The sequence below is a fragment of the Sorghum bicolor genome, chromosome 10, assembly GCF_000003195.3.
Source record: "Sorghum bicolor cultivar BTx623 chromosome 10, Sorghum_bicolor_NCBIv3, whole genome shotgun sequence".
In the NCBI taxonomy this organism is placed as follows: Eukaryota; Viridiplantae; Streptophyta; class Magnoliopsida; order Poales; family Poaceae; genus Sorghum; species Sorghum bicolor.
This window is the reverse complement of record NC_012879.2, coordinates 46,478,986-46,491,688: the sequence shown is the minus strand read 5'-3', so window position 1 is coordinate 46,491,688 and position 12,703 is coordinate 46,478,986. Positions and strand designations below refer to the sequence as shown.

Genomic DNA, 12,703 nt, shown 5'->3' with positions numbered 1-12,703 from the left:
CCAACCGGGACTAAATATATTTTTGTCCCGGACGCTGTTTTGGCCGAGATTATTGTTTATTTTGGGCAAGTGACCAAAGGCCTGTTCTGTAGTAGTGAACCCGTTACAAATTTAGTGCACACGATATAAAAAAAATTTGTTGGAGTGAGAAGATATAAAAATAATTTATATATAAATGACTCTTCAAATGATGATTTAAAAAAAATAAGTTTTAGAAGGACTCTTGGAGATGCTCTAAGATATATTTGAATAGATGGCATAATCATTAAATTGTACAACCCGTTGCAACGTACGAACAACTAGTCTAAATTATAATCGTAAGGGCTATAGATTATAACAATCTAGACTGTTTGGATTCTTATATTATAATATGTGATTATTGTTGGTTATAGTACAAATGGGGCAAGTTGTGTGGAGCTTTAGAGGATTATTATAATTACTTTGGTGCTTAGATTATAATAACTACCTTATAAATAACTACCTTATAGTTTAACTGGTTATTATAATCCAGTAGTGATCATCGAAAAACAACAGTGCCTAAATATCTGAACTCAACATATAAAAGTAATTTCTAACCGAACTCTGAAATGGTTGGATTAGGACTATCATATATAAGACGTCAATTATTTCTTCCTATGCGAAGTAAAGAGAACATATCACACACAGTCTATATATCTAGTGTTTAGCAAAGGAGGGCTAGCTGTGATGATTACTTGATCACCAAGTGACCACATTGTACATGACCACTAGCTATGAGCCTACGACTGAGATGTCCAAATACGAATAATGTACTCCCAGATAAGAGTTAACAAGAATAACGTATGAATTAATAATCGTGTAGTATATTTGTATCTATATTTATAACTAGATTATCTTATATTTTTAATGATTAAGTCCACTTTTAGCCCTCAACTATTGGCCAAGTTTAATTTTAGCCATCAACTATAAAACCGTCTGTTTTTCACCCTAAACTATGAAAACCGGTCACTTTTAGCACCCGGAGAGAGGACATGGCGGTTTTGAGCCACTTTGAGCGGTTTTCCCTCTTTTCTATGGTTAAACCTGTGAATTTCATAATGAATTGTTTGAGAATAGTAAATTCATCAAATTTTTTGGGTAGTCTTGTCATGATGTTTTCTATGAAGGAAAAATATGAAACTATAAAAATAAGTAGTCTTTTTATGCTAAAAAATTAGCTCTTTTAATTAATAAATGTATGTTCTGATTTTTGTAGAATAATATATATATATATATATCCTATGATCATGAAACTTTTTGCATAACTGCTTTATACTATGATAGACCTTCACAAAAACTTTGAGATTAATTTGATGATGTTTGCTTATATCCCTAATTTATATGTTTTATTAATTACATATAAATTAGGGACATAAGCAAACATCATCAAATTAATCTCAAACTTTTTGTGAAGGTCTATCTTAGTATAAAATAGTTATGCAAAAAGTTTCATGATCATAGGATATATATTATCCTACAAAAATCATAGAACATGTATTTATTAATTAAAAGAGCTAATTTTTTAGCATCCAAAAAAATACTTACTTTAATAGTTTCACATTTTTTCTGCATAGAGAACATCATGACAAGGCTACCCAAAAAATTTGATGAATTTACCACGCTCAAACAATTCACTATAAAATTCACAGGTTTAACCATAGAAAAGAAAAAAGGAAAACCGTTCAAAGTGGCTCAAAACCTCTCTGTCCTCTCTCCGGGTGCTAAAAGTGACCGGTTTTGATAGTTGAGGGTGAAAAACAGACGGTTTTGTAGTTGAGGGCTAAAATTAAACTCGGCCAATAGTTGAGGGGCTAAAAGTGAACTTAATCCTATTTTCAAACTCCACTGTAAATTCAACCTCAATATAAAAGCTGTCATGGGTTCCTTGCTGCGACATGCATCATTATTTGTAAGGTGTCACTGAGTGTTGGTCTCCAATGGCTGAGGTACTCGGGAACACGGGTGAGGACACGGTCATGTTCCCTAGTTTTGGATATTTAGGCCCTACATCCAGCAGTGGCTTGATCTTGGTATTTTAGAGCACCTAAATGGGGGGGGGGGGGTTCAACGAAGGAGAACAAGAGTTTGGCAGGGGATCGCTCAGTGTCATCCTAAGGCTCCTTGGCGGTGAGGCCAAGATCCCTAGCGAGTAAGTGAAACGCTAATCGCTCTTGCTCGGTAACCACGCGCTCCGCTGCTCCTCTCTCGCTCGCCCAACCTCCTAGCGAGTGAAGGTGGAAGAAAGGATCTTCCCTCACGGCGCCCGACCTTCTCCTTTTATTTCGAGGAAGATCGGGTACAAGGTGGTTTGGAAGCTACAGTCTATACCCCTGGTGCACCGGGGTCCAGGAGGGTGTTGTTGTGGTATGGATGGACCTCAGCTTGTTGTGGAGTCGAGGGAGATACGGGCGCCGCCTGACATCTCTAATGCCCTCGCGTCTGACCACCAGGGGCTATCTCCTTGGACCAGCCTCCAGAGGGTGAGCCTTCTTGAGGCATCCTTTGTGATGAAGGTGTGCGGCTCGGGGGTTGACGAGCGGGCCCCTGCGCCCCTAGAGCTGGTGGAGGGATTCGTCCTCTTGTGTCACACCGCCTACGTGACTTTGTTGGAGGAGTGGGCAACAACGCCTTGCGCCCGTTCGTCGGGGTGGCACCGGGGGAGTCTCTGAGTTTTGGACACTCGGTGGGCTGGTTGATGCTAGGGCACCGGTTGCTGGCCAAGACTGTGGCTAGGCTCAGGCCTTCATCAATCAAGAGCTCTAGGTAGAGGCAATGGGCGAGCTCGGGCTTCGTCTAGACTTCGACAAAGGCCTTGTTTAGTTCACCCCAAAAAGCAAAATCTTTTCAAAATTCCCCGTCATATCGAATCTTACGTCACATGCATGGAGTATTAAATATAGACGAAAATAAAAACTAATTACACAGTTTATCTGTAAATCACGAGATGAATCTTTTAAAGCTAGTTACTCTATGATTGGATAATGTTTGTCAAATAAAAACAAAAATGCTACAGTTCTGAAAACTTTTCAGTTTTCGGAACTAAACAAGGCCAAAGAGGATACACACAAGTGTGTGGAATGGGCATAGCCCCCAAGTGGCCCCTGAGCGATCTGAGAAGATTCAGTCCGGTGTCTGTCAGTCGAGTCCCAGGGGTATAAGATACCTCTATTTTTGACACTCGTCATAAATTAAACCATCCACATTGTTTCTTTCTAAATATCTACATCTTCCATTAATGCCATGTCGTATTAGCCCACTAACTCTCAACCTCTCAATGCAAACCACCCATATCACATCTAGTAAGTACAGTTATATTTTCAATATGTAAGAAACATATAAGGCATGCACACATTGTTATGTGTTTTGTCGTTTAGGAGTCTTATAGTTTGATCAAATCTTTTTTTTATTATATAGTCTAACAACAACACGCGTTGTGTGCTTTGTAGTTTTCACCGGTACTTCATTGCTCAAGGTCGCAAGCTAAAAATGTAACGTAAACAATAGTGCATATCCGGGAATATCCCAATCAATCATAAGCTGTCAAACTCTCCCTATAAGACACACCACCACTAGAAACATCTGACAACAGGGGACGCAACGCAAAGAAATCAGCTGGTAATTCACAGCAACAATAATATACAATGTATCTCATCAGGCGGCGGGGACCGGGAATCCGATCCCGTGCCGTGTCGACGGGAATGTGGCGAAGAGCAGCGTCCCGACGAGCCCTCCGGCAAGCGGCACGGCAGTCAGCACCTGCCGCGTGTCGTAGGACATGACAGGGTTGAAGCACGCCCCAACATTCCTATCGAACATGGCCACGGACATGAAGACGACGAGGGACATGAACGCGTGGAAGAAGTCGATGAACTTGACTCGTTTCTCGGCGGCTTTCTCCGGCGACGGCGGCGGCGTGCCGTCGATGACCCACACCCCGCGGCGAGTGGCCACCACGTACCGCACGGTGCCCTTGGCGTCGTGGAAGCTGTCCGTGAAGCAGAGGAAGAAGCACCCCGCGGCGCAGAGCCCCACGAGCCAGGCCGTCATGACGCGGTTCACGTCGTCGCACTTGCCGCCGTTGGTGAACACGGGCGACAGCACCTCGAAGACAAGAACCGCGCCGGTGGGGAGGTGCTTGGCCAGCTCTGCGGTGCTCCGGAATGCCTTCGCCATTGCTCGCTCCAGCCTCGTCGCCTCGTCGCCGGTGGTACTGGTAGCCCCACCGTCGTCGTCTCCCAGTCCCTCGTCGTCGTGGCTGTCGCCGTTCGGCAGCTCAGCCAGGAGGAGTGGCTGGGTCTCCGGCGCCACGTGCCGACCGTCGGAGACGCCGACGACGACGGAGCCTGAGTTTCTCCCCACTGATGAAGCTCCACCAGAAGAAACCGGCAGGGCAGTTACGGTTATGGGAGCCGCCGATGCAACGACGGCGTCAGCAGTCGCCGGCGCGGGCTTCTGGGACTCGAGATCAACTTGATTCTTGGATGCCATTGTGTTCGTGTGGACGAATAACCAAGGTAGATCGAATGGTTCTTTGTGGCGAGAGTATATAAGTTGCTTGGTGGATGTTGGGAAAGAGTGGGGTTTGTGGCATGCAAGTAAGTGTTGTGTTAAGGGCAAGCAAGAGGAGACTTGCAAGCAACCCTGTCAGTCAATGTTTTTCAGTTCATATGGAGGACCTCGTCTGGCTAGGCATTGGGGTAGTCTGCGAATGCAAGACAAATGAACGATAAGCAATTGCGACGTTGCTATCATTAGGAGTGTGAGAGTTTGTGATTTGCGAATTCACGCATTGGATCGATGTTTATATATACATATAGAATTGCCACGGACAGTGGCAGGATCCCACCCAACGTTAAATTACTAATCACAACTCGAAGAATCTGAACGTGTACAGCTGGGTTTAGACTTGGCAAAATTGACGGGTTTGGTCACAGAATGGATAGGCCTTAAACGTTGGGTGCCAACATGTATGTGGCACGTCTTGTTGGATTGGAATTGAATACGCTTTATTCCTCTGACCAAAAGCAAACACCAGATTTATAATGCGCGATCCGTATACATCGACATTCTGTGGCCTAAGCAACAGCCTGTTTGATTCAGAATTTGGATTCTCTCTTTTGTATTTGGGCCTTGTTTAGTTCGCAAAAAATTTTGCAAAATTTTTCAGATTCCCCGTCATATCGAATCTTTTAGACACATGCATGAAGTGTTAAATATAGACAAAAATAAAAACTAATTACACAGTTTGGTCGAAATTGACGAGACGAATCTTTTGAGCCTAGTTAGTCCATAATTGGACAATATTTGTCAAATACAAACGAAAAAGCTACCGTGTCGATTTTGCAAAATATTTTGGAACTAAACAAGGCCTTGCACATGATTAAGTCGCCTTGGGCCTTCTCCTTCTCCCTCTGCGTCTGCCGCCGTCCACTGCCTGTCTATCAGTCTATGCGGCGCTGGCAAATAAAGTTACCTCCACGAAACCTTCACTGCTCATCAAGTTCCTGGAGCGCTCAAGTTCCCTTGTTAGCTTGCATACCAGAGGAAGAACAGCTATGAGCGATCATATGAAGACAATCGGATTTAGTAGTTCTCAATCCAAAAGTTAGAACAAAAAACAACCATGTCATCTAGTAAAGAGTTCTCTCTAACAAGTTCTTTTTTCTAAATCTTGAATTGCCCTCCGGTTCCTATTTTAAATATGGGATAATCCGCATAGAAATTTTGGATAATCTAATCGTCTGATTTTACCGATTTCATATTCTATCTCTCATCCTCACACAATTGAATCTGAATAATCTGTATGGGTAATCCTCAAAATTTTGACCCAGGTCATATTGGAGAATTAATCATATTAGAGCATCTCCAACAGACTAAGTAAAATTATATTCTAAACTACAAGATTTAGCCATTGTATAAAATAAAAAACTCACTCAAAACATAGAGTTCTACAACAGCCTTTGTATATGATAGCTAGTGAGGACGACATTCTATATATGACAAGGAAAAATTTAGAAATAGCAAACTTACTATTTTAGCAAACCAGGTAGCACACCTGTTGCACTTTAATTTTTTCTTTAAAATATAAAAATAGCCTAGATAACATGGATAACATATCTTTTGGAGTTGCTCTTACATCCACCCCGAGGCCCATGGTCCCACTGGCTCTTTGCACTTATCTACCCGTCAATCATAATAGAGTTTATTGTAGTTTCATAGTTGTTGCTTCGTGCTTTTTTGATCATGTGGTGGATGCATCAACAACGGAGGCGATCATCACACTCAGGGTCGGTTAATTTATTGTTGGCACAACATATAGAATGCAGTCGACTCATGATCCAATCGAATTGTTTGGAGGTGGTAGAAATGATGAGACATGATGGTTTCTCAGCAACAGCTGGTGCTCTTGTAAATGATGAATGCAATCTGCTTTGGCAAGAGTTTGATTCTATTTCTATCAAACATTGTAATCAGCAATCTAACAAAGTGGCCCATGAACTAGCGAAATGCATCAAAGTTATCATGCATTTTGTCGATGAACCCCCTAGTTTTATTTTAGAAGCTTTGGTGAATGATGTAACTATTTTTTCCAAATCAATAAAGTGTGTAAAATGACTTCGTCCCTAAAAATACAAATGTCCAAGAGTTTTGGATGTGTTTTACTTGCAAGTACCAAACAAATTGAGCCCAAATGATCAAAATCAATAATGTGTTGGTCCGAACCCTAAGATATCCAGACCTACTCGGTCATCCTAGCTGAGAAAAGGGTCCATGCCTTCATCTATAAGAAACACAATTGATGTTGATCCTACCCTTAGACCTTCAAGTCTATATGAAACTATGGACTAGATAAGCCTCTCACATATATCAACCTATCAAATGGATCAACAACACCTCTTTCATGACATAGCTTGTGTTGGCCCTGTCCTCACCAACCCCGTTTGCATTGGTCATGGGAGTTTCATGACCTAGTGATTGCTAACCCCTCCATCAATGTTTACTAGTATGAGAGAGAGAGAGAGGACAGAGAGGGAAAGAAAGAGAAAGAGAGAGGAGATGGGGGGGCATGAGAACATACTAAAGCGAGATGGTGTGATCCGGCTAGGTGTTGACGGTTGTTATGGTATAAAAATAATAGATGATCAAAATCTTCAACAATGTCACATAAATGGAAGGGAAACAACATTTCATGAACTTATTTTGTACATCACTTGGTTCCACATGTACACGTAGTGTATTTGAATTTACGTATGCAACTAGCAAAAATGGGGCCAAGAGTGCCGACTTGGCCGGTCACCCGACCTTCAAGTGCATCATTGCTTGGACCCCAACTTTAGTGGAAGCAAAGAAGCAAAAAAAGGTGATTATGTTCAAGACTGATTCGTTTGGTGGAAATCCAAAGGTTGAGATGAAGCCACATGAATATCATTTCGATCAAAGGCACAAAAATCAAACTTAATCTACCCAACTTCACTCAACACCACCTAGAAGCATCAATTACAGGTGGATTACAAATAGGGAAGAGGGCACTCTGATGGTTGCTATTCACTTTCATTTGAATTCATGATCCCGCCTCTGAAGACTATAAATAGGGGGTACTCTCTCACTCTCAAGTCAAAACACACCAAGGAGAATCATCTCATGCAAAGGATAGGTAAAGCCGTACTCCACTTAGAGATTCAAAATAGGGAGAGTGAGGAGAGTGTGAGGGAGTGTCGGGCCCGGTGACATCTCTCCAAGTTGTATCTCAACAAATGTGAGTCTGTCTTTGGTTGAACATTCAAAATTCTTTAGGGGTCATTTGGATCATATGAATTGAATCTTATTCCAAGAATATGATTCTAGCAATTGCTTTCTAGGGAAACTAAATTGCCACAATTTAATTGTTATCTAGCATTCTTGTTTGGTTGTACATACAATTTATTTCCAAGATTTAAATTACAAAACCTATTTGAATAAAATAACATATAAAGTAGCTTTCTAGGGAAACTAAACACACAGTGCTACTACTCTGTCATCTTCCTCTCTCCTTCCTCTTTGCAAACACCTTTTTGTGTCTCTCCCTCTCTCTACACAACACCTCTCCCTACAACCTCTCTGTTCACACAGCAAACATCTACACCACACCTCTCCACACTACAACACCTATCTCTCAATACACAACAAGCATCTCACTCCACATATCACAAAATAATATAGCAAACATAATATAAATTAGCACAATATGAGAGATATGTATAGTTACGAAAACAAGCACTAAGTTGCATCACTTGACCATAATGTAACACAGAACTATAGTTCATCATGCAAAAAGACAAAAAGTAGCAATTTAGAGTTTCCATCACTCAATCATCCCCCTAAATTAGCTAAAAATTGGATCCAGATTTAGTGTCATTGCTTCATCACGGCACGATGTACCTTACCTGCTACTATCCACCATCGACTCCCCATCCAACAGCTGCCCAACGAGTTCCCACTACCCAAGGGCAGGACTTATTCCTTTTGCACCATAGTGTCTAGATGTGGCGCGATGCTAGTGAGCCGTCAAGGAACACCACTTGTATGATCTGAGGGCTCACATTCATCCCACCGGCCTATATAAGCAGCCATATACCCCCTAAGGCAAAGTATCCCTGAAACCCTAATTCATATCTCTCATCTAGAGATTAGGGTACACTAGGAGAATTAGGGCTAGACTTTCCAATGTACTATATATTAGTTCTAGTTGAGAGTTAGGGGGGCTCGAGCTATGCTTAGGTTGTGGAGAATTCTTCAAAGATCTAGTATATCTCTGTTTATTACCTTTGTAAGACTTATACTTTAATATATTTATCTTCTCTATTTACTTTTACACCTTTTGTGGCAGAACCACTCTAATTATATGGCCCACATGCACCTGACATTGTCCTTAAAACCTCTGACTATTGCACATGAGCGTCATATAACTTGGATAGTCTGTCGGATGTCCTCAGAGAACCCCGAATCATCCACATTTTTTAACTCATACAGGACATAGAGTTACCACAACATTACAACATTTTTTACAAAACTTACTTACATGAGAGTGTGGAAGGTTTATAACTTTAATTTACAAAACATGAGTAACTCTAAACTTAACTTAGTTTCCAGATAGTGTGTAGAACAGCGGAAGCAACTTAGGTGAAGCATCTATGGTAAGGACCAATCATGTCATGCCCACCGACATGACCTCCATTAGCAGCATAAGTTGGAACCTACAATAGGGGTTAACAAACCTTGAGTACAAAAGTACTCAACAAGACTTACCCGGTGAAAAAGAGGAGAAACTCAGAAATGGAGGTTTATGGTGTACAAAGGGAGGCTTAGCAAAATTCAAAGTTTCTTTTGCATAAAAGCTTACTAGTAGTGGATCCCTACTTTCAAAGTTTTAGATTTAGGTGAGCTACCTTTGTTCGCAGATGACTTCGAGGACACTTTGCTAATGTCGCTCTGCACAGACGGGTCCATGAACCCATATTATCTACCAGAAGTGTTACATATACTTCTGATGGTCATAGTTTTGTGTCACTACAGTCTAGGGGATTTTGATCTAGATTTAGTGTGACACCACCACCCTTATCATTTCTTAGTTTACTTCCTTTCATTAGCTACGATGAAGGGATGAGGACCAAGTCTCCTGTTCTTGTGGAGCAAATGATGATTCAAACCACTTACTAATCCCATTGGAGTTCCTTACCACATGACATATGTAGAACCAAATCTTACATATGTCAACCCAAATTCCAGTTCTTCCAAGATTTGACTAGGTCCACGCCACCCGAGAGCATAGTACTCCACCATCTAGCCCATTGCCAGGAGGGTACACACTACTCTCGCCATCTCTCCACTCCTAGTGTGTGAGTAGTTGTTCTCATGAGGGAATCACCAAGACAGGGCTTACCAGAGCATGTGGCAGTACTATAAAGGTTCTTGATCCAACGACCAACAACAAAAGGTTCTTAATTGACATAGCCGGAGACACTACTTTCGGACTCCGTTTCTAAGGCAAGTCCACCGACCGGTCTCAAGTTGAAACATCCTTAGCCATCAAAGTTATTCCACAACAACCCTTCAAACTTTTATTGTTTGGAAATCTACCCACTAAGCAAGGCTAAGCATCACTACGCAATTTCAAATAAAACAGATACCAAGGACAACATAACAAATATCAAGGTTGGAGATGCAACAAGTAGGTCAACACTCAATTCCTAAATACGTAATGCAGCACTTCAGGTTCGCAAGTGATAAAAGATTTAAAATATTAAAGGAAGGGTTAATGCATCCAAGGCTTGCCTTTGTTGCAGAGAAGGTTAGTCTTCCCGAGAATGGTCCAGTGAACACCAACACATTTGGTGGATGGACCTACCCTGAGACTTGATTAGTCGAGACACCTCACTTTTGTATGCACTACATGCAAGATGATGTTTTGATTAGCATGGTGGAATGCATGCCATGATGCATGATGCATGATGAAAGACATATACGTGCTTTAAAGAGAGAAAACTAGTTAAGAAAGTTGAGTACAACTTTCCTTCGTGGTCTAACTAACATTATGCTTCGTAAAGTAAGTTGATTGCTTGATTAACAAGTTAACCATGTTCACCAAGTAAGGATATACCGCACACTACCAAAGAAAAACAAGACAAAAGCAGGAGCACATCAATATAACATAAGTACTATAAAGCAAGGCATTTAGCTAAGCATCACATAACTCTATCATGTTTAGATGGCAAGGCAGAACAAGCTTAGATAACTAACACATCATTTAACTAGCAAATTAAGAGTAAGTAAAGGTTCCACTTTTAAGTTAGACACCATATGTTTATTAAACTATAACAAACATAGTTAAACCTTATAATCATAAACAAACAGAATCTTCAAAGTATTATAAACATGACTAATTAAAGGTTAATGACTTGCTCAATATTAGCCTCCTTTCTTTACTTATATAAAATGCAGTATGTACTATTGTTAAGTGGTGTGTCAAACACCTCATTTGGATACTAAATTTTTATGAGAGATTGGTGATGACAAGAGATGACTACTGTATAAATTTCATACGTTCAGGTTATATAAATTAATTACTATGAAAAAGACAAATCTTAATTTTAATTAGGCATGTGAGAGCAAGATAAATAGAAAACTTAACATTTTCTATAAACACATAGCCATATTATGTATTCAGATGATATAATACCATCATATAAAGTTAGAGGAACTATTGTTTCTATTCATAAATTTTTATTTTAATTATAAACTTATTTAATAAGCACCAACAGGATAAATCAATAACTTAATCATATACCATCCAATGAACATGAAATTTTACTGTAACACACAGATAACATCATGGCACACCATAAAACTTTCAAGTCAAAAGGAGCTACACAGCATGAGATATGAATTTCTCCTTTTTAAGCATAATTAAAAGAAATAAATCATAACTAATTATTTTACTACATAACATGACTAGTTTCATATTTTTGATAAAAACTAGACATTTCAAGGAGCATAACAAATTTTGGTTCACCAAAATTGGAGTTACCAAACTCCAGATATGAATTTCCAAACTTTCAACAAATCATCTACAAATAAGTCCTTATGGCACTATTCACCTGAGTCACGGTCTGTGCAGATAGGCCCTTGGAAAAGTTTAAATTGTTGTGCGAGGTCCCTGGTCACGAATCTAGAGGCGAGGACGTCAGAGAAAACCTGATTTCCGACCGGTTGACGTTCGTTGGCGGTGAGATAAAGAGTTGGGGAGCATCAGGGGCTCACCACGACTTCTTCATGCTTCGGCGGTGGTGGAGAAGCACAGAGGAGGGCTGGCCACGGTGGCGGGGTTGCGGCGGCATTTCTGCCGGCTCTGGGGAAGAAGAGAGCCAGCTAGGGAATTGGAAAAGGTTGAGGATGCTTGGGTGAGTGCTATCGAAACACAAGGGGATGACAGAGCTTCTGGGGCTCGTGATTTGGCTCGAAAGAGAGCATGGGCAGCGTGCTACGGCGGCGATGGCAGAACACGGCGGCGGCAGTGTGCAAAAGGAAGCAGGAAGAATGACGACTTGGGTTCAGTGGATGAGATGGCTCCAGTTGAGGTCGAGGCAACGAGCAAGCAGGCAGCTACGTGGTGGCCATGCAGGTCGCCAACACGACCACGACATCGACGGTGGATCGGAGTTGGCCAGCGGCCATTGGCCAGAGCAGTGTAGCATATCCTTATCCCTCAAATTCAAATTCAAATTACTTCAAAACTTTGAACACAACTCAAATTTCTGCTAAAATATGATTTGTACAGCACAAAGTATTCTACAAATCATCTTTAAGAACCTAGAGCTGATTTGGAGAGGAAAACGATGAATTTGAGCCAAACAACAAAAAAATCAAATTCTCAAATTGGGGGCAAATCCAATTTGAATTGGGGCAGAACTGAATTTCCAAAATTACTTCCAATTTTGCTCAATAACATGAAAAATTTCCAAAATAAAAGTTATTCAATTTGGAATGCTCTACAACTTTTGTTTTGATCATATTTCAATATTCCATACATATTTGGAAATACAAGTTTAAAATCAAAGGGGGACACTCTAGAAATCTATATTTTCAAAATTACTTTGAATTTTACATTACGACTTTAAAACCTCAAAACACCAAAGTATCAACAAGACCT

At 40.8% G+C, this 12,703-nt stretch overlaps 1 protein-coding gene across 1 annotated transcript; it reads right to left on the bottom strand.

Moving 5' to 3' along the window:
- Positions 3,502 to 4,768, bottom strand: LOC8072661. Its single transcript, XM_002437051.2, has one exon. The coding sequence runs from the start codon at positions 4,504 to 4,506 to the stop codon at positions 3,670 to 3,672; it is 837 nt and encodes a 278-aa protein (XP_002437096.1). The 5' UTR covers positions 4,507 to 4,768; the 3' UTR covers positions 3,502 to 3,669.

Bases quoted from the DNA above. Each gene is read 5' to 3' on its own strand.
- LOC8072661 (XM_002437051.2), bottom strand. From the start codon at position 4,506: ATGGCATCCAAGAATCAAGTTGATCTCGAGTCCCAGAAGCCCGCGCCG.